This window comes from Rhododendron vialii, chromosome 9a (genome assembly GCF_030253575.1).
Source record: "Rhododendron vialii isolate Sample 1 chromosome 9a, ASM3025357v1".
Classification (NCBI taxonomy): domain Eukaryota; kingdom Viridiplantae; phylum Streptophyta; class Magnoliopsida; order Ericales; family Ericaceae; genus Rhododendron; species Rhododendron vialii.
The window spans coordinates 26447706-26475198 of NC_080565.1; the positions used below are offsets into that span (position 1 = coordinate 26447706).

Sequence of the window (27493 nt, forward strand, 5' to 3'; positions counted from 1 at the left end):
CGTGTATACATGTATGTACCAAAGTTGTCAATACCATATCAGCCAGCGTACTGTTTTCACTACTGTAATGGTATGTACCGGTACCGGGCTGTATCCCGGTACCGTTCCGGATTTACCGCAATTAATATTTAATATATATATATTTAATAAATATCTACCATTTTGCATAATTTTAAGTATAAACATAAACAAAATGTAAAAAAAAAAAAAGAGAGAGAGAGAAGGTAATTTTGTACCGGCCGGAACACCGGAAAATGTCCGAAACAGACCTGTATCGTCCGGTACATCCGGTATTGGCCGAAATAGGCCGGTATTTCAACGGGAACGGATCTCTAGTGTTTGTGTTCCGTTTAAGCACCGGTACGGTACGTACCGGCCGGTACGGTACGTACCGGCCGGTACGGTACGGATTTCACAACTCTAGTATGTACAAAAAAATAGGATGTTTGGATCAAGCACCTACGCACGTCGGATGCCGTTGATTCTTGCGAAAACCCACTCGATTTTTTTTTAAAAAAAATTTGGACGGCTCGGATCGGCCGTCTGGTGGCCGGTGACGACCCAGCGCGGCCTTAGTGCATCTTCCCTACGCTATTGGTCGGTACCAATAGCAGTACTCTTTTGCCCCTTATTAAACTGTGCGGCTAAATTGTAGAGTCGGTGTCTCTTTTAAACAAAAAATGACCCCCCTACCTGTGGACAGTACAAGGGCTACAAACGAACAAAGTCCTAGTACTTTTTGAGCTCAATTCGAGACATAAATAAACAAGTTTAAGCTCAAATTCTAGACTCGTTTCATTATCAAATCGAACACAAGTCAGTAAAAGCTCGGCTTGAGTTGGCTCGCAAGCCAATACTTAGTGAACTTTTTACATTAATTGCTACAATTAGCATTAGCATTTTAATACCCTGATGCAAAATCCTTATAAAAATATATTACATATTATTATTCTAAAATTGAGATTATTTTCTTGTAAAATATAGGAAAACGAAATATATATACCTTAACAATCAAAATATTTTTTGTTGTATTAGGCCTATGCGAGAATACATATATATACATTTTTCGTTGGTCTGTTAAGACTCGTGAACAAGCTCGAACTCGAGTCAAAATCCTTATAAAAATATATTACATATTATTATTCTAAAATTGAGATTATTTTCTTGTAAAGTATAGGAAAACGAAATATATATACCTTAACAATCAAAATATTTTTTGTTGTATTAGGCCTATGCGAGAATACATATATATACATTTTTCGTTGGTTTGTTAAGACTCGTGAACAAGCTCGAGCTCGAGTCAAGCCAAAGCCTGCTCGGCTCGAGCTCGACTCGTTACGTTTTCACTGAGCTCGAGCTTGAGCTCGTTAAAAACTTAATAAGCAAGCTTGAGCACGGTAAAGCTCGGCTAGACTCGTTTGCAGCCTGATAGTACAGTACAAGGATAAATTCAAAGCAAAACGAAAACAGAGAAAGGAGGAAATGTTAGGGAAACCGCTCTGTTTGTCATGAAACGATTGCTATTTTCATAACCAGGCCAAATTTCTATGTTTTTCGTAATGTCGAACATTAGCAAGAGACCGGTTTATGGCCAAGCAAGATTATCTAACTTCGCAAGTGTTCAACTTGTAACATCTGGATAGTGAATAAGTATTCGAGTTCTCCCAAATGCCTCAATGGCTTCTACAACGACCTCACTATTGCAATCCTCTGCAGTAACAGCCCAAAAATCAGTTCATGTCACTTTGGCGAAATTCCAAACCAAGTTGAACCACTTGATCTGTTGAATGCTTGAACCCCTTTTGCTCCTCGGCACTCCTGGAGAAGGACAAAGGGAGAACTCCGGCATTGCTGAGCTTTCTCACATCTCCCAAACCACTATGGAAGAGATCTCAACGCTTGCTGTATACCAAGCAGGCCCAATGCCAGAAGAACATTATGTTTTGATGGAGTAGTATTCTGCAGAGTTCCTCTGAATTTGCAGCAGTTGATCACAATAAACATCTGGGTAGCGGTCAGCTGAGTAACTACAAATTAATTTTTTCAAGAATTCAGCATCACAACCAAATCATCTTTGCTTTTCTCGGTCCCATTTCTAGTAAACTGGAGATCAAGGTCCATATCGGAAGAAGAAAAGAAGCCCTCCCGTTCATTAAAAAAAGGGCTCTGCAATGATTCCTCAACTCTGGTCTCAAATTTTCCCCTAGAAGACTCCCTCCTTCACATACCAATGTCGACAACATCCCGCATGTATAAACACAGCGCGCACACACACACAGAGACAATAAAACAGTACCAACAGATTGGAATATAAAGAATGAATTTGTCCCGTCCCTCAACATTTCAAACCGGATCAACTGCTAAGCTACAAGAGGTAACAAATACTAAGCTATAAAATGGCAGTACAATCCCCCTTAATGAGTGAAGTCTGAAGACTGTTTGGTAGCGGCTTCTACAATCAATACCAACCCCCAACACTACAGCCCGAAACCTCCAATTCAAACCCCTCAATATACAGATTTCTTAAGCCTGTGACCAGATCTCCACTAAAAAAAAAAGAGTACGTGTCAAGACCAATGAATGTGTGTCAAAATACCTCGGTATTAATAATATTTGATTCGCCTTTCCTGGATGTGATTCTCCTTCAGTTCTTACACCATCACTTGCACTGATTTGACTGGGTATTCAAGTCATCCAGAAGACTAGTTATGGACTCGTGAAACTTCTTGGCTTCAGGTCCAGCCTTCAAGACATTGACATCGCCCCATTGCGAGCACGGATCCATCCACCAGCTCTTCCGACCCGTGCACCAGGCCCCTGGGGCAGCTCGGTTACGTCCACGCTTGAGGATCTTCTCGTCTATCATGTCCAGAACCGGATTATCTTTATAAAATTGTCTGGCAAAGGCAGCTCCACTTTGAACCATCTGATTATAATCTGACGTGTTTAGAAAAAGGGGGTCCATCTTGGGGGGATTGTCCCAAATCATGTATCTTAGATCACTGTTAACAGTCGTGTTCTTGAACTCCAGGGCATTGCAGATGACAGAATGGAAATACACTTCTTGGGGGAGAATCACATTATTTGAATACATTAGAAGGGTGCGAGGGAGGTTATCCCATCCAAGAACACAAAATTCAAGAAAGCGTCGGCTTAAGATAACCCATTGAGAACCTGGAAATCCGGTGCGTTTTATTTATCAGACAAGCATTCCAACAGCGAATTTATTTTATGAATGCATAGTATCAAAATGAGGAGGTACAGAGAAAAGAAGTTGCCTGTGAAGACTCTGAAGGCATCAGGTGTCGGGCGCTTTTCCGTGGCATGAAAAATTTGGGCCCTCCTTGCCAAGTAAAGCCCCGGATCAACCACAATGGGCTGAATTCTTTGACCCCTGCAATGACATCAAACAATTAGACACTACTTAGATATATGGTTGGTTTTATGTGCCACATAATAATAGCTAATTTAGCTGCAAGGATTTGAGTTTGCCTACTCTTTCCATCCAAGATCGCTGGTGTGATCAATGAAATTGAGGTCTCTTGGGACAGAGGAGAACACATGGGATAAATCTGAAATACAAGGATTACAAATGCAAAGTTCAGTGAGCACAGGTAAAGCAGACTAATGCAATGATAAGTCAACAATCAAGAATTTGTGGAACTTTGACAGCTGCAAAAAGTTTTGATGGCAAGCTCAAAATCAAGAAATGTTGCAAATTTTACTATTTCAAGCTAGCGATAGGTTAAACAAGAAAAGGGCAAGTACATAAACGTGTCCATACAGGTGTATTATAGTACAGAATTAGCTTTCATCTTTTGAGTTCAAGGGAAAACCAGCCAATGTTCAGATTCTGCAAGGTGCGTGTGTTGCGCGGCCCAGGCGATTCATGTTCTCAAAGGACGACAAACTCTGAAGAAATGTTGGACATCTTGTCATCAATTGAAGATGAGTGCCAACAAGTTTAGCCCTCTCGTAAGACGTCATGGAAGCTTTGCTGGGCCTATGACAAGCTTATTACAAGAGAGTGTTGATCAGCTCACAACTCACAAGTGTAGGCATTTAGATGACCAAAAGGATTGCCAATGACTGATATGAAGCATTGGTTTTGGCGGGGTCTTGTTGGGGGGAGGGGATAGTGTTGCACACCTGAAAATGAGATGACTGACGAAGAACAAGGTTTGGTGGGCCAAGAGATAGAGAGACGCACACATGGCAGACAGGAGGAAGAGTGAGGAGTTGAAGTTGAGTATCCATCTTCCTCACTTGAGGTAATCTCAGTAGGAGAGATCAAAAGATTTAAAAGCTCGTCTAGTGTGACTTCACTGCAGACTGTGGAATGTAACGAATGTTTCTGCAATCAAATTCTTCCTAAAGCCCCGATCAAAAAAAAAATCTTTATAAAGCAAGACATATCATTGCATATCACAACTAAAATACGGGCCCATAAAGGGAAGCTGGTTAACTGGGGGGAAACTTGGAGTTAGACCAATCTTCACACCTATGGAGCAAAACCAAGGACAACAAGCTGATGAGAGTCACCCCCTTTAAAATCCAAGCAGGTATCAGTCATGTTGGGAAACTTATCATCAAAACCGTCACATAAAGAATTAGAAGGTCAACTAAGTATGCTTTGCCTGCACCTGATAGCTGGGGCTATACCTGGTTAAAGGCATCTTGCCATGACCCTTGCTTTTGCCTAGCTGCAATCTGGGTTTTCAGGTGCTTGGGGGCACAGCTATAACATAGCCTTCATTTTGATGCTGTTATTCCTTTTTCTTTTTTTTTTTGATAGGCAATGCTGTTACTCTTTTTCCATAGTTATAAAACATTCCAGAAAAATTACTCGAAAGGCAATCTATGACACAAGAATAAAGCTCGTGTCAAGTATGACTCCAGACTGTCAAATGTTGCTGCAATAATTTCTTCATAAAGCACCACGTAACATTTTGTACCACAACTAAAGTACGGGACCATAAAGGGAAAACTGGTTAAACTACACAATGAAATAGAAGCTTAACTAATTAAGCTTTGTCTGCGCCTAATAACCGTGGCTATACCTGTTTAAAGCCGCCTCGCCACGACCCTTAGCTTTTCCCTTGCCGCAGTCTGGGTTTTTAGGTTCTTGGGGGAAAGCTATATCATACCCTACAGTATGGTACTATTACTCTTTTTCCATGATTGGAAAAGGTTCAGAAAAAATTACTCAAAAGTCAATATCTTCCATGAATCCTCAGGCCATAAGAACATCAATATCCTGGTTCTAAAATCTACAGTGTCCATAAGTTTGGAGGGACAGATGCTCCACGAATTTCTTTAGTTAAATTAAGGGAAATGATATTGGCACTCCAAAAATTGATGCAGGCACTCCAAAAAACAAAGGAAAATGGCTTTGGAATTGCACTGATTTTGGAGTGCTTGCATCAATTTTTAGAGTGCCAATATCATTTCCCTAAATTAAACTGCGATTCTTCAAGACAGGAAACCTACCCCAAGCTGCTCCGTTAGACATGACAATCACCACACACGAGGAAAAAAAATTCTTCCACGCAATAAGGTCATATTAGATTGGAGTTAGCTTAGGGCACACAGCTATAGGACATTCATATCAATCATATATTCATATCGATCAAAAAATATTCCTCATCAAGTATTCTGAAAAGAAGGAACCGTCTGAAGAAAATATTCAGCATTAGGACATTTTTGTTTTGTTTTTCAAGCTGAGTCATACATGAAATCCTACAATTTATCCAAGCCTAAGTAAGCTAGAATAAAAAGGCCAGCATGTTCTATGTTCTATTGTCGTGCTGAGTCCATCCTTTATATTTCCTAACTAGGGTAGGTGTTATGAGAGGAAGGAATAAAATAGATAAAACTGCTATGTGTGCTCCAGGGTAGGTGTTATGGGAGGAAGGAATGAGATAAATAAAACGTCATGTGTGCCCTCACAGATTTTCTGCTATGTCTCTTGACCTTAGAACATCTCCCCTGGAATTCCAACACAGGCCCTGAAACATGTGGTCTAGATTTGTCTAAAACCCCTACCTTTATATGCCTCACTGGGGAAGCTACGGTTTTTTATTCCATTTTTATCTTATTTTATTGAGAAGAACCAGGCAAAGCTAGTTTGGAGATGTACTTAGAAACCTATTTTGGTACTGATTCATAAAGATACCCAGTTTACTTCTAGACTACTCACCAGTTACCACAAAATGCATGGATTTCTAAAATCATCGTTTAAAAGGCTCCTTACTCTATGACTAAGCCAGCATGAATAAAGAATTAACCTTATGACTTAAAATCCTTAGTCATTTCCTAACTTGATGCAAAGCAGATAATAAACATCATAATTCATAACCAAAGAATTAACACAATGCACCCAACATAATCCTGAGAGGACTCCGCTGAAACAACATAATCCACCAGGGCCACCCACCCAACCCCCCCCCCCCCCCCCCCCCGCCCAAATGAATCAAAGTAACAACTTTATAAAAAGCTAAAAACTTTTTAAAAAATTGGCATCGATGCCGCAAGTAATTCACCAGTAAAATTTCAATTGACATCATTCAGTCTCCCACATATTTACTGCACGTTATGCAACAAGCAATATTCCTCTTACATTTCAGTGTTTCGCATCTTCGTTGGAACTTACAATTACATGTCTAACCAAAATTGCCCCCCAATAAGCTCAAGGGAAGTAACAATCTCCTAATTAAGAAAGATTAGAAATTGTCACACCGAAATGCGTTGGACTCTCGGCATTATGAAAATTACTTTTCTTACCCAAACACACGCGTAACAAACATGGCAAATTCACAGTTCTAACACCACCAACCCAAAAGAACTAATCCATACACTATCCTAAAGATTGATTCCCCAAAGACGTACTACAAGAAAAAGGGCCTTACCATCTTGAGTAAGTAACGGATAATCCAATGCACTCAAGGTAACGAACCAATCCCACCCACCATCGGCCTTCAACAGTATCGCCGCGCCGTGCAACACCGACGCGATGTTGGAGGACCCCATGTAGGTCATCGCGTCGGGCTTCCCCACCACATCCACGTTCCCGAAAGCCCTAATCACGGCCACCGACCGAACCAGCCCGGCCAGCTTCCGCCTCTCCTCGTCCTTCCCCTCCGCCCCAATGTGCAGCAGGTACCGGTTCCTCGGGTGGTACACCGCGAGCATCAGCCGGAAGACGCTCTCCCCGTCGCCCCCGCCGCCCGAGATGAAGTACGCGAACGCCGGAGGGTAACCCGGGCCGCGTCGGACGGAGGGGGAGGAGGAGAAGGCGGCGCGGGAGGCGCTGAAGCCGGAGATCGAGGAGATGAAGAGGAGGAGGGAGACGAAGGCGGCGAAGAAGAGGGCGAACAGCCATTTCCTCTCTGCTCCCATGCCGATCATACGGCTCTACGACACATGGAATGCAGAAGAAGTACAATAATTAAAAATCAAAAAAAGGGATTGAATCGGGTATCGGAGCTCGGAAAGAGTGGAATTTAGGGTTAGAGAAGTGCAAATGCTCCTGGGTTCGTCGAGATCTCGGCGAAAACTGGTTCCAAGCAAGGATTCAATGAGTTTCCGCGAGCAATGGCAGCAGCTCGTTATAGGGAGATTTCTCTCTCTAGAATTTTTCTCTCTCTGGATATAGGCACAGTGTCTTTGGGTGTGATTCGAGATAGGGTTAGGGCTTGAGGGGGGCTGCACTTTGACAATTCGTAGTTGTTTGATTTATCAGAGTTGATGGGAATTTGATTTGGGAATTCAATCGGTGAACCAGGAGAGAGAGAGAGAGAGAGAGAGAGGGGCTGTGTTTGGAGTTATACTCCCATTATGCTTTACGTGTGGAGAAATAGTAGGCGGCGAGAGATAATATCACGCTCGGGTAGAGAGTGTGATTTGTACGCGCAAATTGAACGGTGAGGATGGGGTATGGTGGAGATACGTGGAGGGGTTTAACGGTCAGATTGTGGGGTAAGGTACAATGGATAATGGTTGAGTGTAGGGGTAAGATGGGGTTTAGTAGTACTAACGTGTTTTTCTTTTGAAGTGTAGTAGGAGTAGTGTTGTTTTTTTCTTTAAAATACTGCTTTAGGCTGCGTTATTATCAACTTAGGCCACGTTCCAGAACACATTCTTAAAAAATAAGTATTTATTTTACATTTTTAAATTTAAAAGTAATATAAATAAATAATTTTTTTTTTGCACCGTATAAAAGATCTCCATAAGATTTATCAAACAAGATCCATATTGCTCGAAAAATTATTTGCGTAGACACATTATTTTTGAGCTTGAAATTACCTTCTTAAAAAATAAGTATTTAAAATGAGTTCCGGAACGGAGCCTTAATTTAAATATGAGAATTTATTTTTATTTAAATTTTTTTGACATTTGTTAGAGTTCATAAGAACGCAGTCTTAGTCTCAATTTTAACAAATTTGCTAAGAGTTTGTGTATTTTTTAATTAATTATATTAAGTAATTTATAATATTTTATGCGATTTAAAAAATATATAGTATTATAGAACTAATGAAGATGTATCAAACAAAATTTATATTCGACGTAAAATTCAATACCGAATTGAATATATAACTAATTTTTTATTCAGTTAGAATAGAACAATGAACTATTAAATTGGAATGAAGGGAGAAGCATTGACTGGTGGTTTTTTCGGGATTGGTTTTGCTAATTCCAGTTTGTTTGCTCTTTGGGAGGATCCTCGGTTTGCGTTTCGTTTTTTTAATCCTCTTACTATAGGTTTTGTTCACCTAATTTTCGTAATTCTCTTGACATTGTTCACAATTCTCGTAAGGAAAATGATTTTTTCACCCTCCTTCCATCTTTTTGGAAATCTTCTTTTAGAATTGATATTCATATTTCCTTTTTTGTCATTCACATTTTCTTTTTTGTTTTTTAGTGTTGAAAGTGTGTATTTTTTTTGCTAAAAAACCAAAAAAAAAAGTATGAATAACAAAAAATGGAATGTGAATATCAATTTCCTCTTCTTCTTCTTTTTTTTCGCCTGAAATTACTATTCTATACTTACTGTTTAACTCACTTTTCAAACCAATGAAGGGTATTTTATTCACTTAATATTACTACTATTATATGGTCACACTTTAACTCACTTTTCACGAATGAAGGATAATTTTGTCATTTCATACTATAATTTTCCTTTTCGCTATTGCGAACATCATTTTTATTTCTTTTTGCTATTCTGAATTATGATAGTAGTAATTTATATAATTATATAGTCAGTCTTAAATGAGGGAGTCCTTATTTTAGTTAAAATGCGGACCTCCCCATTTCTCCCATTTTCCAATCGAATTTCGATGATCCGAGCCGCTCAATGTGTTCAGAACGTGATTTTAAGGGTACCCGCGAGAAATCGGCAAAAAAAATGACCAGGAAGGGCTTCATCCGAGCAGTTTTTTGTTTGAACCGTTCGATAAAAAACAAACAAAAACTGCTCGGATGAAGCCCTTCCAGATCATTTTTTTTGCTGATTTCTCGCAAGTAACCTTAAAATCACGTTCTGAACACATTGAGCGGCTCGGATCATCGAAATTCAATCGGGAAAGGGAGGTCCGCATTTTATTAAAATGAAATGGTCCTTACGGAAGACGGACTGTATAATTATAATAGTAATGTTTTTTAAGGCGCTCGTGCTTATTATACCCACACAAATTAGAGTGAAAGTGGAGAGGATTTTGGGAGTAGTAGTTGTTGGCTAAATACTCGTGACTATCCATCCATATATATGCCAAAATTACTACTCCTGTCATTTTAATTCTCTAGCTAGCTAGCTAGCTCTCTTTTTAATTGCAATTCCAATTCCAACTCCAACTACTTGATGCAAATGGAGAGTTAAAGAGACTGGACACCAAAGTCGATGTCCATCATTTTATGGAAAGCATTCATGCTTCGCTACGCCTGTCATGTTCTTTCTTTCAGGATCGATGTTATGTTGAAGAGACAAATTAAAAATACATACATATATACACACATACAGAATCCGAGTCAGGTCAGGGAATATATATATATATATATATATATATATATATATAGACACACACACACACCCCACGGATCAAGTGAGGGATTCCTCATTTTGTTAAAATGCGGAACTCTCATTTTTCGATCAAATTTTAAAAATCCGAACCGTTCAATGTGTGCAGAACGTAATTTTAAGGGTCACCGCGAGAAATATATATATATATATATATATATATATATATATATAGTCCGGATCCAATGAGAGATCCCTTACCGCCTTATGGTGCGGGACTCTCCTTTCCCGATCAAATTGCGACGATCCGAGCCGCTCAAAGTGTGCAGAACGTGATTTTAAGAGTACCCGCGAGAAATCAGTAAAAAAAATGATCAGGAATGACTTGATTCGAGCAGTTTTTTACTGAATCGTTCAATAAAAAACTGTTCGGATCAAGCCCTTACCGATCATTTTTTTTGCTGATTTCTCGCGAGTACCCTTAAAATCACGTTCTGATCACTTTGAGCGGCTCGGATCGTCGCAATTTGATCGGGAAAGGAGAGTCCCGCACGGTGGTGCGGGATCCCTCATTGGATCCGGACTGTGTGTATATATATATATATATATATATATATATAGAGAGAGAGAGAGAGAGAGAGAGAGAGAGAGAGAGAGAGAGAGAGAGAGAGAGTCCAAATCCTATAAGGGATCCCGCACGGTCTTACCATGCGGGACTCCCCTTTCCCGAGTGAATTGCAACGATCCTAGCCGCTCAAAATGATCAGAACATAATTTTAAGTGTACTCGCTAGAAATCAGCAAAAAAAATGATCGGGAAGGGCTTGATCCGAATAGTTTTTTATTGAACGGTTCAGTAAAAAACTGCTCGGATCAAGCCTTTCCCGATTAATTTTTTTTGCTGATTTCTTATGGGTACCTTTAAAATCACATTCTGAACACATTGAGCGGCTCAGATCGTCGCAATTTGCTCGGGAAAGAAGAGTCCCGCACGGTAAGGCTGTGCGAGATCCCTCATTGAATCCTAAGAGTGTGTGTGTATCTATATATATATACAGTCCGGATTAGGTCAAGGATCCCGACCTAATTCCGGTCTGCACCTCCCATTTACCGATTGAATTTCGATGATCTGAGCCGCTCAATATATGTGTATATATATATATCAAATAAGGAAAATACTTATAACTATTTAATGGGTTGTCAATAACGAAAGAAAAAGATTAAAGAAACACACACACAGCTTTCTATGTGTTAAAGTACACCATGAAGAGTGTTAAAAGTGCATCCAACACAATATCTTTTTTAGCGGATCAAAAAAAAAATTTACTACATGTCTTTTTTGTATTCTTCTTAATTGCCTTATTGATACAGTTTTAGGCTGTGAATAGCATAATCAATTTTAAAAAATACTAGCATAATCAATTAAAAAAATGAAATTTTGAATATCCCTTGGCGTGGAAGTGGGAGATTGGAGCTAAGTCATACTCCATGATCTTTCAGTTTTTCTCTTTGCTCCGTTCTCATTAGTCTTAGCTTTATATTTTCGTTGTTAATCATTGATCTTATAGATTTTATATTTTCGGAAAATGTTTTCACTCTCATATTTTCGCCTCGCTCTTGCTCAACGCACCCGCACTAAAGATTAGAGTGGGAGATAGGGTTTGAAGTAATATGTGATTTTCTTTTAACTATCCACATCAAACTCGTGACTAACCGTATGCGGACGTTTAGCACTCCTATGGCTATCACTTTAATTCTCTAGTTCTCTTACGGCTCCGCTCGTTCTTGTAAATTTATATATAATCTGAAACTTATTTCGGTATTTCTTACTTTTTGTTTAGTTTTTCGGTGTAATTTTTGGGATTAATCATTTGTCTCGACGAAACGAATCAAATATAAAAATATGGACTGATGTTGAAAAATTCAAATAAGACAACATTTTAGACAAATTAGACAGCTATTTGGTGTAATTTTTTCGTTTGTGGTGATTTTTTTTGGCTTTCGATCATAATTTTTTACTATATTTTTTAGCACTACAACAAAATGCACTTTTTGCAGCACTATTCTTGGGGCACTTTACAAAGAAATGCCTTGATAGTTATTTAACGAGGCACCGGCCGAACGAAATGTGCCCTGTCAAATTGACTTAATGGGGCAGTTGGCAACTTGAATTAATGCGGTGCAACTTGAACCCATTTTAGTGTGTCAACTGCCAAGTCATGAAAGGCTACCCAAGTGATAAGATCGAGAGGTCATCGTCCAGTGACAAATATATAAGCTAAGGGCCTTGAAGAAGACCCAAGTGCAGGTCCTTTTTTTTTTCCAATTTATTTTCTTGTTCCCATGTTTACCATTCATTTTGTTCATGAACCAACCTCAATACTTAACAGGTGCTTAAGCACTGTTGGGAGTAGTTTTCTCTTGAGGTACGGTAACTAGCACTCTTGGGGTTAATTTTCTCTCGAGGTATGGTAAATGTGGATTTTGATCTATCGTTTTGTTAAGGTCATCACGTAAAACCACCTATTGCTGCTCTGTAAAGTGCCTCAATAGATAGCCTGATGTGGCAATTTTGTGTGCCTCGTCCAATATCTCTTGGGGCTCCTAGAAGTGCCGTGTAAAGCTATTGCGGCATCGATACAAGCAGTAGTTCATTATTCTGCCCCAATAGTTAAAATGCCTCATAAAGTAACATTTTAGGGCATTTGCAACTGCCTCAAAATGCAAGTTTTGTTGTAGTGAGACTTCTCTCATCGAGACAAACAATTAATCCCATAAATTACGACCATAATCTAAACAAAAAGTTATAAAAAATAAAAAAAATACCGAAATAAGTTTCAGATTATAAATTTATAACAACGCAACAAATCTCCAACTATTTAACCAACTTAAGAGACTGGACACCAAATTTAGATTTTGGTGGGGGCTGAGGGCACTTAAACAACATTCCAAAAGGGGCCATATTATTATTGGCCAATAGAGCTTTCGGTTGTTCTTGTGCTTTGTGCTCTGTTCTTGCATGTACTAACAGTTGTTAAATGAAAAGTGATTTTCGCACTCCCCAACCCAAATTGTTAATCGCATTCTTAAAAGGAGTGTGAAAATTAACTCATACTGCATATTGATTTTCACACTCTCAAAAGGTTAACAATTTAGAAAGTGTGATTTAACCTTTTGGAAGTGTGAAATCAACCACACATTGATTCTTGCACTCTCCTTCCTAAGGAGCGTCATTAACAATTTGGGGTGCGAAAATCACTCTTCTTTTTAAATAACCAAATTTGGTTTTAAAAGCTTACAAAAATGTCCAGGAAGGGGCTGTGAGGCTGTCCCTTTCTGTAAAATGTTTTCCTGATTTCCACCTCTGGGCAAAAAACCCAATCATGATGAGACAGACAGGCAAGCCCTCTTCTTTTCTTTTCTTTTCTTTTTCCCTGTTTGACTAATTAATTAAGGAAGCTTAGGAAGAACTGTTGACCAAAACTAGATTTTTAATTTAATAATAATAGCATAAAAAGGAGGAAAATCACAAGACACAAGTCCACCGCTGGGGCAACATACATTCATTACCATACAATATTCTCCAACGCTCCATTTTTTTAAACTAATTAATGTTATGATCTGAAAATCCCCATGTGTTCCTACATTAAATAAATATCCGAATGTCATATAGTATTAAAAGATTTTAGGCAAACTCTAGCTAGGACTAGTAGGACCATCTCCTATATATGTTGACTTTGCATCCGAACCTCCCCCAAGGGAATGAGTTAATTGCACCTTTATGGGGGGACATCTTTTATGGTTGATTTTTCCGGGGAGGATTGAAAATTAGTATGTGTGATTATTTATAAAGTTTGGCAAAATTTTAAAATGGCCTCTTGGTTACTTAGAGGATCTCCAATCGGAGCTGTCAAATGTGATGTGGAGTCGAAAATAGAAGCTTTTGACACCACAAGACCTTCCAACCTAGCTGTCTTTCTCTATGCTAGATTTTCTAGGGATTTGAAGGGAGGCTCATTTTCTGCCATAATTAGAAGGCGCACCTCATGCCAACTTACTTTTCATTCAAAAGAAGTGACCGTTGGAATTTTGAAGAAGGTATAGTAATATAAGATAATAAAACTTGACATTAGGGTTGAACAATATCGGAGGGTTTGATGTCAAATTCGAGATGCCAAAAGACCACATAAATCCTTTTAAATTTTTTGACATTTTCAATTTGGAGCCATGAATTGGAGATGCTCTTAGAACCGAACCACCTAGGGTGGTGGCCACGACATAGGGATAAGTTCCTTGCTCCAAATAGCCTTGTGACTGGGAAGAAATTGGTTCGGCAGAGTTTAGAAAGACTCATGCTCATTTGATCATGTCAAAAAAAGATTGTCACGCATTAGTCGCCCCCTCCTATCATTGTTGTTAATGATGGTGAGATTGTTTGAAAAGGAGGCAAGAGGCGTATTTCATTGTGAAGAGCAAGCTAACCACACCATGGCTGTGTATAAACCGAAATTTGTGTTTTTGTCCATATTTTGTTCTTCTATGTAATTAGCTGAGTGAACACAGAACAAAATAATAAAGGGAATTAAAATGCCCAATTGGACAATACTACCCCAATTTCGAATTCAATGTACTATACTGGGCCAATTGAACCGGGCATGCAAATCTTCAGCATATATTTTGGGCCATCAAATTGGCCCAATTGGATTATAACAGCCCATTTTCAGGAAGAAGAAAAAACAGAACACAAAAAAGAACAATGATTGGCCCAACTTTTGGTCCAAGTACAAAGGGCCTCTTAGTCCTAACCTTTTTTGGGCTTTTCTGCCACTTTTTTTTTTTGTGGTTATTTTCTTACTGATTTTTCGGGTCTTTTTCTTCGTCTAGCATAAATTTTTTTTCAATTTTGATCTATGTATTTATCCTTTTTCGATTCCTCTCGTTGAGTAAAAAAATCTGTTGTAAAATTTGCCTGAATCTTATAAAGGTTAAGAGAAAATAATCAAAAAGATTGTGCGGAAAAATCACAAAAAAAATTCAACCAAAGGGACCCATAATTGTTCTGCATATATATTTCTTCCGAATCAAAGAGAAACTTTTCATCACCACTCAAATTTTTATAAATTTTGGTTTTTGCATTTTTTGTTATTTATGTGTTACATTTTTTCACTATGTATTCGTATGAAAGAGCTTAAAAAGTAAAATAATATAAACCAAACTTGACTATTACATTGAATTCGAGGGTAGATAGATGTTAGAAATATTTTTTGTTATATATTTTTTCGGTTGCTTATTCGTATGAAAGATCCAAAAGAGTAAAATAATATAAACCAAACTTGACTATTATGTTGAATTTGAGGGTGAAGATTAGAATAATCAAATACAGGAAAGAATATCGTGATTGATTTTTATTTTTTATTAACAATTCGATGGTCGTAATTAGGATGATTTCCCTTTCATAATTACTTAGAAATATTTTCGTATCTATAGTTAGCTCCTTCTAATTTTAAGTGTTATTCATTCAATACAACACATATTTTCTCCATTCTTTGGCTCCGCATTTCGACAACTTGCACTTGTGAGTTGCGCCACTATTGAGTAACTTAGTTTTAATTTCAAACTATAAGTATGTCAATTTAGAGCATCCGCACCATCCTTTCTATATTTTGGACCAAATTACATATTAAAAAGTTGTTTCTTTATTCTTGGAAAAAGAAAGAAAGAGGCAGCAAACCAATAAAAAAAGATAAGGTAGGGACAACTTCACGAACAAATTAATAAAGTATTGTGTAACTTGTGAACACTGGTTCATGCAAAGTTGCGAGAAACTATAGCAAAAATGAAAATTTTGCAAAGTAGCGCATAGGGGATTTTGCCTCCCCCGATGTGGATGCTCATAGTTTCAAAATGAGTTTCACGAAATTTCTAAATAGATCATTATTTTCACATACATTAACTAAAATACTCTTCTTTCAAAAAAAAAAAAACTAAAATACTCTCTTCGACGTCCCATATTGTTTATTCAATTTGAAAAATTCAACTTATTAAGGAGATATTTTACACTTTGCAAACTTAAACTTTTAAAAAAAAATGTCATCCATTAAATCTTGCACTTGCCACATCAAATCAAAAGTGAAGGATAAAAGTTGGGAGTAGTATTTTCTTTTTTACAACGCGGGTAAAAAAAGTATTTTCATAGGACATTGTTCTTGAAGGTAAAAAAATCTACTAACAAAAAGAGACGTACGGAAGGAGTATCATTTGTCATTTAATCAGACGTGGGGCTGTGCTGCCCACGATGGCACAGCAGCCCCTACCCACACCTCACACAGCACCGTTTTGGGAAGGAAAAAAAAACCAAACTATTCGTTTGCAATTTTATGCAGCAGAAACGTGATTATGAGAGTTTTAGAGTTAAAATTTAATTATATATCTTTAGAATAATATAATCAAAATAATAAGATCTTCGAGCCAATTCAAACGGATTGAAAATTGGAGCACTTAATTTTTTAATCATATTTTTTAATATATAAACGGTCTAAAAAAATTAAGTACGCCAATTTTTAATTCGTTTGAACAAGTACGAAGAACTTATTATTCTAATCATATTATTCTAAAGAGATATAATTAGTTTTTGTTTATAGGATTCTCATAATCACGTTTCTGCTCTACAGGATCCTAATAAAGAACAAATACTTAATTTATGAGAACCCTAGAGACAAAAATTAATTATGATACTTTAAAATAATATGATTAGAATAATAAGATCCTTTGCATCTGTTCAAACAGATTAAAAACTTGAGCACTTCATTTTTTTAGATGGTTTGTATATTAAAAAATATGGTTTAAAAATTAAGTGCTCCAATTTTCAATCCGTTTGAACCGATGCAAAGATCTTATTATTCTAATCATATTATTCTAAAGTATCATAATTAATTTTTGTCTCTAGAGCTCTTATAATTAAGTATCTACTCTTTACTTAGGATCCTATAAAGCAGAAACGTGATTATGAGAGTCTTGTAAACAAAAGCTAATTATATCTCTTTAGAATAATATGATCAGAATAATAAGTTCTTCGTACATGTTCAAACGAATTAAAAATTAGCGTACTTAATTTTTTTAGACCGTGTATATATTAAAAAATATGATTAAAAAATTAAGTGCTCTAATTTTCAATCCGTTTGAATTGACGCGAAAATCTTATTATTCTGATCATATTATTCTAAAAAAACATAATTAAATTTTAACTGTAGAGTTCTCATAATCACATTTCTACTCCATAGGATTGCAAACGAAGAGTTTGGTGAGCACCAGAGCGCCCACGTCCCATTTAATCCGATCTGAGCCAAAATAAAAAATAAAAAAAGAATGATATCTAATCCAAACGGGAAATTTGGCGCAATCGAGTGGCCAGGAAGAATCACAGTGCTCTCCATTCCCTTACCGGATTCAATTGCAACATAGGCGAAGGTCAATAGCTTGATTGGAAGCTATGAGTCATCATATCAACAAATCCAATGGTCGATCACGGCCTTAATCACATAATCTTTTATAATATTATGCGCTTTCATTTTCAATTCCCACACTGCGTTTGGGCTTTAAATATCCGCTTTCGCAAATTTTAATAAATTAAAATGCTTTTCAAAACATTTTTAAACTCGCATTCTCACACGCAAATTATGTGTTTTAGATCGTACCCCTTTCATTCACATACCAAAACCCCTTCCTGTAATCAGAAGGAAACTCCACCCACACGACAAAGGAAGCTTCCAGTGACGTACGTTTTGTCTTGTTTTGGGGTCTTGGTTATGAACAGGCCAAAATCTCCGAAAGAAAGGCTCCAGCCAACCACTCAATTTGAGAACGACGTACGTCTCGTGATCTTCGGTCGAGGTTGCTTTCAAACCATAACTGCCAGCATTTCCTTCCAGTTTCCCAACGCTGTTACAGGTACAGCAGATCCTGTACAGCAGCCGGGTACAAACCATTTTTGTGTCTATCTCGGGTTTCGTAAAGATGATTGAAACCGCTCATTTGTTCAAAATACTTCGTGTATGGTTCCTGTAAAAAATCACCTCAATCCGATATTGGAAAGGATGTTTACGAATCATAAGCCTAAATTTTAAAGCAAAGTTAGATGATTCGTAAACTCCCTTTCCGATATCGGATTGAGGTGATTTTTTACTGGGACCATAAACCATAAACGAAGTATTTTGAACAAATGAGCGGTTTCGATCATCGTTACGGAATCCGAGACGAACAAAAAAGTGGTCTGTGCGCGACTGCTGCACAGCATCTGCTGTGCCTGTAGCTTTCTTGTTTCCTTCCACGAAACACAAAGCCAGAAGTCATAGCCGATTGGAAATTGCAGCGGAACTTTCCAAAGATTTACTACTAGCAAATTACATGGAAAATCTAGAACTTGTGAAAGTTGAAAGATCTTTCGCTGCGCGCAACGTTTTCTACCTGAGGTGCTCGTCACTGACTCACTTGGTTGGTCACTTGGTTGGTTATCAATCGGTTTCTGCAGGGAAACTCCTCGCTAGTAGAACCATTGTTGCGACTGTTTCTCTTGGCTTGTCATTCACATCTTCGACGTGGTGTATCCTTCGCTTTTTAGCCGCGTTTAATTGTGTTATTTCCATGCTTTTGGTGTGCTTTAGGCCTTTACTCTTGTTACTCTTGTAATAGCTGCACACACAGTGAATTGTAATATTGTTGTTATTAAAAAAAACAAAAACTTTTTGTATGAAATCTCACCGGCCAAAGAGAAATACTAAAATAGTACTCCGTCCCAAAATGTTTGTCGGGTCCGCAAAACGATGACGTAAAAATAATTCAATTTTTGCAAGAAAATTTTAAATTTTTTTCAACGATTCACTAGATATTAATAAGTTCTTTTAATTTATGATTTTTTTTGAAGTTTTTCTTGAAATAAATGTAGTATTATTTTTGAGTTCTCATTTTACAGATCGGATAAATATTTTAGGGCAGAGATAGTACTATGTTTTTGGATCAGAAAACTATAATAATGATTCAAAACACAAATTGCGCCACAATGTTTGGCCCTTTCCACCGTCCTTCCAATTGAAATTTAAAGACATGTAGTGTTTGGATATCCGTTACTCCTGCTGGTGTTTACTTTTTGAATAATTAATTATAGAAAATTGATTTTGACACTTCACTTTTAGTTATTGGCATTTTATTTGAAATTACAACAATATCCTTCAAAGTGAATAAATACTAACAAAATAAATAATAATTTGGTAATTTCACATAGAATAAGCACAAAAATTTGAGTGTCAATTGCTAAATGTGGAGTATCAAAATCACTTTCTTTATTGATATGAGCTTATTTCTTTATTCGCATAAAATTCGGTAATAAGTAGAATATTAGGGGGTAAAAAAATGATTTTGAATCCTTTTGGATGAATTGATATGAGCTTATTTCTTTATTCGCATAAAATTCGGTAATAAGTAGAATATTAGGGGGTAAAAAAATGATTTTGAATCCTTTTGGATGAATAATGCGCCGCCCTCGAGAAAAGGTCAAAAAAACATCATGTTAAAGCCAAATCCAAAACGCCACGTCCCCCAAGAACCTTCCTAAGAAATATAGGGCGCTGCTCTCCTGTAGCTGAGAACACTGGTATAAGCTGGATTGACATTATCATCCAATGAATAGATAGTTAGGCTCCGTTTGTTTCGATTTAAAATGTTTTACAATGTAAAATATTTTTTTAGAAAATAAACTTTAAATTTTTATTTTTCGGTGTTTGGTTGGCACTTGAAAATATTTTCAGAAATCAACAAAATAGTGTAGAGAGAGAGAAGGGGCTTAAACGGTGAAAAAATATGAGAATATTGAAATTGAATGTTAGTAAATTGACGATCGAAGAAACTGAGCAGTGAGAATTGCAGTAAAAGACAGTGGATTCATTTCAATAAATAACTTGTGAAAAATTTAAGGGTATGTTATTTTCATCCAATTGATAAAAAATGTATTACATGTAAAATATTTTTCTATTTTTTTACACAACCAAATACCAAACAACATTTTACCCCCGAACAAACGGAACCTTAAATTCTCATGGGCCAAAAAAGGCCTCATAAATGGTATACCTTGTAAGTTCTACACTTCTACGTACTCGAAATGTTTAAAAATAAACTGGGTTGATCTTGTCTATAAAAAAAAATATTTAAAAATATAAAAAAACAATTTAATAATGACACATATAGGTAAAGAATAAGGTGTACATTTAGGTAAACACAAAGGTCCTATATGGCAAAACATTCATTATTTTAGGGACATAGTCATAAAGTACAGTATCTTAATATTATGTCAATCATGGACCCATATTTTTTTGTGTTTAATTTGGACAAAAAAGAGACACCTGACTCATCGTGACTGATGAGGAATATATAATGTTCTCAAACTATCCAACACATAACCTCAATTAATATACAAGGTACCATGTTCTACTAATAGTTGTCAATTTTGTTCGGGTGAACATACATGCCATTTTTTCTACCGGCACAATACATATCAAAATTGGAGTGTATCTGAGCACGATTTCAGATTTATCACACTTAAATATTTCATTGTCTTCAATGTACTTATGTGATTGCAAAACTTAAGTAGATCATTCAAATAAATTCTGACACTTTAACGTAATTCAATACTAATTGTAAGAACAAATTAGCATGATTAATGTATTGTGAACTCGCAATTTTGTTTGCTTACTTTAAAGCCGAAGACATTTTTCCTTAGTTACTATACACGGCATTTTTATACCAACCGAAATACCAAGATATGCCTGGTAAAAGTCCGTATTTTGATCGAAATGGACCACAAAATTACGGCCTTGTTCCACTAACACTTTTAGGAGTTTTAGAAAAAAGTGCACGTTTTGCCCTTATTCAATTTTCTCTCATGCTTATTAGTTTTGCGTCAAATTTTTATGAATTATTGGTTCACAAATCAAAAAAGTAATTTTTTTTTCACTTTTACCCAAATATTTTGGAAAATAACCACTTTTAAGGGGAAAAAATTATTAAAAAAAAAAATTGATTTTTTTCTACTTAAAAGTGGTTATTTTTCAAAATATTTGGGTAAAAGTAATTTTTTTTTAAATAAAAACAAAACGTACACTTTTTTTAAAAATGAAAAAAAAATGTTAATGAAACGGGGCCTACGTCTATGGTTTCAGCATAAACCAGAATCGATAACACCACTCATAAGGACCAAACAATCGGGAGTAAAATCATCAGCGGACTCCATACGAATCCCATACGAAGGCGTCGGGTCGCCCTTCACATGACGGTGTCCCCTGAGCATCCGATAATTTTTCCCCCTCGGGGTTCCAACCACATACACATATCGATTTCCTTGATGTGACAGGCGCCACTTTCTCCGAATTTCAATCTAAAGAATAAAACAATCAAAAGGATTGATTAACGCGCCATACATGCCATGAGAGAGGGGGTGGGGTGGCTTCCTCTCAGTTAAACACGCTTTTGCCGCATGGCATCCATCCCCTTCGCTTGCTTCTCCTACAATACAAGATCCTCTTTCTATATATATATATACCCCCCTCTCTCTCTCTCTCTCCGCATCCATATCTACACATTCCTCAATACCCAAAAACCCATTAATTTTTTCTTATAATTCAGACGTCCGGCGAGCTTACGCGCTAAAAAACCCATCAATTTTGCAATCCCAATTAATTTCCAAATCCCAAAACCAATGGCGTCAACATCAGCAATTTCGCTACCCTTGCTTCCTTGCTCCAGAACCAGACCCCACCGGAAAACAAATTACAGGGCATTATCGACGACCGTATCGGCGTCGCTGCGGAACGAGAACTACGGGAGATCAGTGGTGGACGAGAACCTGATCGTGCTGCGGAAGAGGATCCACGAGATGAAGCAGGCGGAGAGCAGCTACGAGCCCCCGGCCCACTGGATGGAGTGGGAGAAGAAATGCTACGCCGGGAAAGACGAGTTCGTCTGCGAGCTGATGGGGTTGTTGCAGACCTGGATGATGGACGCGAGGCCGTGTCTGGTTCTGGGTGCGATCTTGGTGGTTGCTCTGAGCGTGCCCGCGGTGGGGGCGGTGGCTTGGTTTCAAATGCTGGCTGTGATTAAGGGAGTCTTTACACGGTTCCCGTAATTAATTAATTAATTTGATTAGATGTTTTAATAGAGTTTAATTCTTTGATTTGTCTGATCCAGTCAAAGAAATGTATATATATGAATCGCAATGATTTTGCGTAACTTGCTCTTTGGATAATGGTTTCTTTTCTTGTAAAGATCTTTCCCTAGTAGGCTAGTACCAAAACCATATGTCACACGTAGCGAATAAATTTGAGGTACATGTAAATTAGCTATGATACCTTGCATTTCAGAGGGAGAGAGAGAGTGCACGCCATGTCACTGGCTACGTGTTGATGTGTCTTTAACTCTATTTTTTTTCTCAGCAAGTCTACACACCAGGAAACCAGCCCATGCCCCAACCCTGGATAGCCCAAAACGACGTCGTTTTGGGCGTCCCTAAAAAAAAAAAAAAATTACTGAAATTTTGAATCGGCCTTTCTACCATCGCGCGAAAACAGAACAGGGAGATATCAGAGGAGGAGGAGGAGCCCGACCACCAACCTCACCTCCACCACTTTCGTCCACCAACCTCACCACCACCACCGATGGCCTACTCCGACGACCATGAGCACTACCAGCGATCGACCTGTTGCGAAAACCGACGCACCCGTGACGTCAAATCCACCGCCAAGGTCTCTCTTTCTCCCTCTCTCATATTTATATATCTGTTGGTCCAAAATTCGATTTGGGTCCTGACTTCCTAAATTCGATTTGGGTCCTGACTTCAGTGTTAATGGAGGCAAGTGACGGAAGTAAAGGGTGGTTAACTCCTATCATGAATTGATAACCAATTGCTTATGAGGGTGGGGGTTTTATCCCTCTAAATAATGCAAAATGTTACGGTAAATCTTGTATTAGGGTTCTAAATTTTGCCCTAGTTTTTGGATTTGGTCCTTGTTCAGTAATTACTTGAAGTCTTGAACATTTGAGTTCTCAACCTAGGATGGTTTTTAGCAACGTATATGGGATGAAGGATAGCTTAAGAGGACAAAGAATTTATGTTCATTCTATACTCTTTACCTAGTGGAAGGTCAATAGCATGTTATCAGGGGAAAAAAAAGACTTGTGAACTGAAGACAAAAAAAAGAAAGCATTCATTGTCTCCTCTCTTTTTCATTCTTACTGAGCTAACTAGCACGGGTAAAGTGTCAAGAAGTAAGTGGAACTGTTTGAAATTTGTCTTGGAAACGGTTTCTTGATTGACATTTGGAGCTACACTAACATGAATTGATTGCTCATATTTTCATTCTTACTTGATTGATATTGTAGTTTGCTAAGATAAGCTCATGTCATAATTTTGGGATAGTGGCTTTTACACTTGATATTTGACATGCAATGATATTGCAGTTTGCCGAGATAAGCTCATGTCATAATATTTTTATTCTTGAACATGTAGGTTTCCATTGCCATCACCAACATCTTTGATGTCGCCGGAGTCTGTTCCGTCGACAATGCCTCCTCGATCGTCAAATCAAGATGAGATAGATACTAATGAGGCGAAGGTATGGAGTGGACACAATGAAAATGACGAAGAGGTATTGAGTGGTTCTTTAGAAAAAGAGAGTGATGAGATAGGTACTAATGTGAATGGAAATGAGTCAACCGAAAATTTTGAAGTTACAGTTGAGCAACTGAAGGTGGTAATGATGTTCGACACACCAGATGAAGCTTATCTATATTACTCAAGATATGCTAAAGAAAATGGGTTTGGTGTGGCAAAAAAATGTCACAAAAAGGGAAGAGATGGAACCTTGAGGCATGTAACTTTTGAATGTAGTCGAGGTGGAAAGGCGAGGGTGAGAACAACCAATCCGGTCAAACCAAGGCCACAAACAAAAACTGATTGTCCAGCTCGCCTTAATTTTGCTTTGTACCCGAATGGAAAGTGGAGGTTAAATCGGGTTGCCTTGGAGCACAATCATGATCATAGCCCGGGAGAGGACAATCAAGTTTTTGGGGAGATCAACGTCAACGTTGGGAAGGAGCACCATCAAGTTTTATGAAAAGTCAAGGGCAAGGGTGGGGAGGAGCACAATAAAGTATTTCAAAAATGTTGAATACAAATGATAACGGCGAATAGTAGAAAACTTGCTTATTGGTATAGAGAGTTTCTTGTATTTTGTTAGAAACTAATTTTCATTCATGTTTTGTGGTGAAGTGAAAATTATGTGGTGTTTCTATCATTTTGTTTAATGAAAAAGGTGTCACATTCAATGTTGGTAACAGTTGTGTATGCATTTCAATTTTGAGTTTCAATGTTGGTAACAATTACTTCAAGAGTAGGTGCTGGAAATTGAGTTTCTAGAGTGTTGAAATTGAGTTTCAATTTGGAGTTTCTGGACTGGTGGAATTTGAGTTTCTAGAATGTTCTTGTGTTGTGTCCGTTTCCGTGTCGGACACGATTCGTGTCCTAGTTTTTGAAAAATAATGTGAAACATTGGTGACAGGTGGAATTTGATCCCAATAATAATGGAGAGTAGTTCACTTCGTTGTTCTATGGAAATGATGAATATGTATTGTTATTTTCATTGGTCATGACATTGATGAATCTGTAATAGTATTAGCATTACGACTGCTTTGTTAAACTTGTGAATGTTGCAAGGTTGCAATGTGTTGGATTATATTGGATGAATGCAATTTATATTAATCAAACGTATTGTGTCGTATCCGTATCCGTATCGTATCCATATCCGTATCGTATCTTGAAAGATGTATTGTGTCGTATCCATATTTGAAATTGAGTTTCACTTTTAGTTTCTAGAGTGCTAGAAATTGAGTTTATGGAATGTAATTGTTTCGTGTCCATTTTTGTATTGGACACGTGTCAGACACGGCTCATTTTTCTTCTCATCATCAAAAAGTTAGGATTTCAAACTTGAGTATTTTTGTTACCTCTTGGCCCTCTTTTTCGACAACATACACACCAACGCAGGTGTCTAAATGTAATTAGCATATGCAGGAAAGTATAGGTCAAAGCAGTTTGGCTTGCTATTACATTTTCAGCATAATTTGCTCATTATGCTGAAAATTTGGGCAGCACCTCCCCTATTTTTGATCCTAACCCGACGTCTCGCGTCTCGTTCAGTACAACAATAACAACATGTTACGCACAAGCCCACACCAGGCATTTATCGTCCTAATGACCATTCACAAAGCCAAAGTCATAAAATCATCAAGCACATTCAAGTTTAAAGTTTTGAAACAACAAAGAAAACTAAGCATTGTCTTCAAAAAACCACAAAAGCAACAAAAAATAAATAGAGCAAACTCTGACATTCACTAGAATGATGAGCAAACTACATAGTCTTCCGGATACAAAAATCATTATATGGGCATTACATTTATCCTCTCCCTTAAGCTGCGAGCAAAAAATAAAAATAAAAATAAAAAGAACTACTATCACCACCCTCACTATCATCGTCCTCATGCTCTCGTCTTCCTCCTCCTCCTCACTGCCCGTCTCCTCTTCGTCTTCGTCTTCATCCTTGTCATTGTCGGCATCGACACTGGAAGATGTTTGAAGCATCATTAGAATGTTCACAGTAATAGCTACAACATGAATGGGTTGTGGCATGATACGGGTCTTCTTGTTGTCCCTCGCCGCTTTTTCCAGCCAATTTCAGCACCTGTTAAAACACACATCAATTAGGCCACCTTCTTCCTAAACCACCTTGCTCAAATTTTGAAATAAGTTGATCAGTTTGCAAAATTAAACCTTGGGTAAATGTAATTTCCACACACATTTAAATGAGCAATCATCTCAATAAGACCCTTGTCAAGAAAGGGAATCAGGTGGATGCATAGAGACTCGACATTGAAATATCTGCCATGCTGAAAAAACAGTTGGTTAATGTCTTTAGTCTAATGAAGGTATGTATCACGTGACTTATTTGGTTTTTCATTTGAAGAGGTTACTAGTATAGGTACAAGGAATTCAACTTGTTTCTCTTCTTTTCCTTGGGATTAGCCAGGATTTTTATTCCAATATGAACTAGAACTGGATGCTTTCCTTGAGTTTCTCATATGGAGGTTCTCCATTTGGGTTGATAAGCCTACTCCAAGGAATGCTCTTATGTATTCTATAGCTGCAGTCTATACAATCCATTGTGCAACCATTTTCTACCAAATGAGAGACTATAAATTCATTTGAAGCATTGTCTACAAAGGAGAAATCAGATAAGCATTTCAAGTAAGCCTACCACACTTCTAATAGTCATTTAACTGCCTATTAACTTATAAAATACTGAGCCAAAATAAAAAGTAAAGGGGTTAAATTTCACACCCCTTGAACATCTTTCTTAATATTTAATCACTTGATTTTGCAGTTTATATAAGGGTAAATAAAAATATACAAACTCTCTGTAAATTCCCTAGATCCTCGAAAAATCCCAAGAAAGTAGAAAACTTCGGTATATGATTGAACTACATTATGAAATCATGTACAATTCTTATATTAGCAATACAAACTGTGGTTCAATTTGGAATCAAAACCCTAAATTTCAATTGAAATCTCATCTTTCAATTCTAAGCAGAAACGAAATAAGGAAAAGCAAGGATACAAAAAACCCTAACTTTCAATTGAGAGAGAAACGAACAAAATAATGAACAGAGAGAGACCTTGGCGGTGTGTGGTCGCGTCGGAAGTCGAGAAAGCGAAAATCGCCACTGGTGGTGGCAGTGGCAGTCGGTGGAGGGAAGGTCGCCGGTGGTGATGGCGGTCGTGGTGGTGGTCGCCGGTGGTGATGGCGGTCGCGGTGGTGGTCGCCAGTGGTGATGGCGGTCGCGGTGGTGGTCGCCGGTAGCGATCGCAGTGATGGCGTTGGTCTGGTCATCATCCTCCTCCTCCTCTCTATCCCTTTTTCTCTTTCATCGTGTAGAACCTCTCTCCCCCTTTTTCTCTTTTATTTATCGCGTAGAACCAGATTTCAGTAAATTTTTTTTTTTTTTTTAGGGACGCCCAAAACGACGTCGTTTTGGGCTATCCAGGGTTGGGGCATGGGCTGGTTTCCTGGTGTGTAGACTTAAAGAAACACTTTCCCCAATTACTATGATTATGTCACAATTGTCACGCTACTAACATTTTTTTTTTTTCTGGATGAGTAAGAAATTCATTAATAATAAGAATGAAGAACAAGAAACAAAGATTTTATAGGGAGACGGTCTGCACAAAACAAAAGCAAGAAAAAAACATACTCCCAATAAAATTGCAAAAGTAACTAAACGAACTGCTCATATTGAAGTAAAACTGTACTCTAGCACCTGAAAAAAAACTACTTTAGAATAACGAGTAGATAACACGACGCTCTGGTGCTCCAAACACATGAGAATC

General features: G+C 37.6%; 3 protein-coding genes and 1 long non-coding RNA gene across 4 annotated transcripts; 3 read left to right on the forward strand and 1 right to left on the reverse strand.

Annotated features, from left to right (window-relative positions):
* The first annotated feature begins 1783 nt into the window (after nt 1–1783).
* Nucleotides 1784–2714, forward strand: LOC131302055 (uncharacterized). Its single transcript, XR_009191586.1, has 2 exons — nt 1784–1940; nt 2025–2714. It is a non-coding gene; the product is annotated as an uncharacterized LOC131302055 (long non-coding RNA).
* On the reverse strand, nt 2281–7821 carry LOC131302050 (beta-glucuronosyltransferase GlcAT14A). The gene is made up of 4 exons (XM_058328621.1): nt 6909–7821; nt 3497–3572; nt 3279–3394; nt 2281–3174 (listed from the first exon to the last, which is right to left on the reverse strand). The coding sequence occupies exons 1-4, from the start codon at nt 7405–7407 to the stop codon at nt 2660–2662; spliced, it is 1206 nt and encodes a 401-aa protein (XP_058184604.1). The 5' UTR covers nt 7408–7821; the 3' UTR covers nt 2281–2659.
* A 13799-nt stretch (nt 7822–21620) lies between these two features.
* On the forward strand, nt 21621–24387 carry LOC131302056 (protein FAR1-RELATED SEQUENCE 4-like). Its single transcript, XM_058328631.1, has 2 exons — nt 21621–22796; nt 23561–24387. Exons 1-2 carry the CDS (start codon nt 22729–22731, stop codon nt 24165–24167), a joined length of 675 nt encoding a protein of 224 aa, XP_058184614.1. The 5' UTR covers nt 21621–22728; the 3' UTR covers nt 24168–24387.
* Nucleotides 21755–22319, forward strand: LOC131302057 (uncharacterized). The gene has a single exon (XM_058328633.1). The coding sequence runs from the start codon at nt 21755–21757 to the stop codon at nt 22178–22180; it is 426 nt and encodes a 141-aa protein (XP_058184616.1). The 3' UTR covers nt 22181–22319.
* Nucleotides 24388–27493: the final 3106 nt, after the last annotated feature.

What these genes read in the sequence shown, in the direction of transcription:
- LOC131302050 (XM_058328621.1), bottom strand. Translation starts at nt 7,407, where the DNA reads ATGATCGGCATGGGAGCAGAGAGGAAATGGCTGTTCGCCCTCTTCTTC. An exon ending in AGCGATCTTGGATGGAAAGA is followed by an intron (nt 3,395 to 3,496) that starts GTAGGCAAACTC and finishes ATGTCATTGCAG; the next exon opens with GGGTCAAAGAATTCAGCCCA. An exon ending in TGCCTTCAGAGTCTTCACAG is followed by an intron (nt 3,175 to 3,278) that starts GCAACTTCTTTT and finishes CCGGATTTCCAG; the next exon opens with GTTCTCAATGGGTTATCTTA.
- LOC131302057 (XM_058328633.1), top strand. Translation starts at nt 21,755, where the DNA reads ATGGCGTCAACATCAGCAATTTCGCTACCCTTGCTTCCTTGCTCCAGA.
- LOC131302056 (XM_058328631.1), top strand. Translation starts at nt 22,729, where the DNA reads ATGAGCACTACCAGCGATCGACCTGTTGCGAAAACCGACGCACCCGTG. An exon ending in ACGTCAAATCCACCGCCAAG is followed by an intron (nt 22,797 to 23,560) that starts GTCTCTCTTTCT and finishes TTGAACATGTAG; the next exon opens with GTTTCCATTGCCATCACCAA.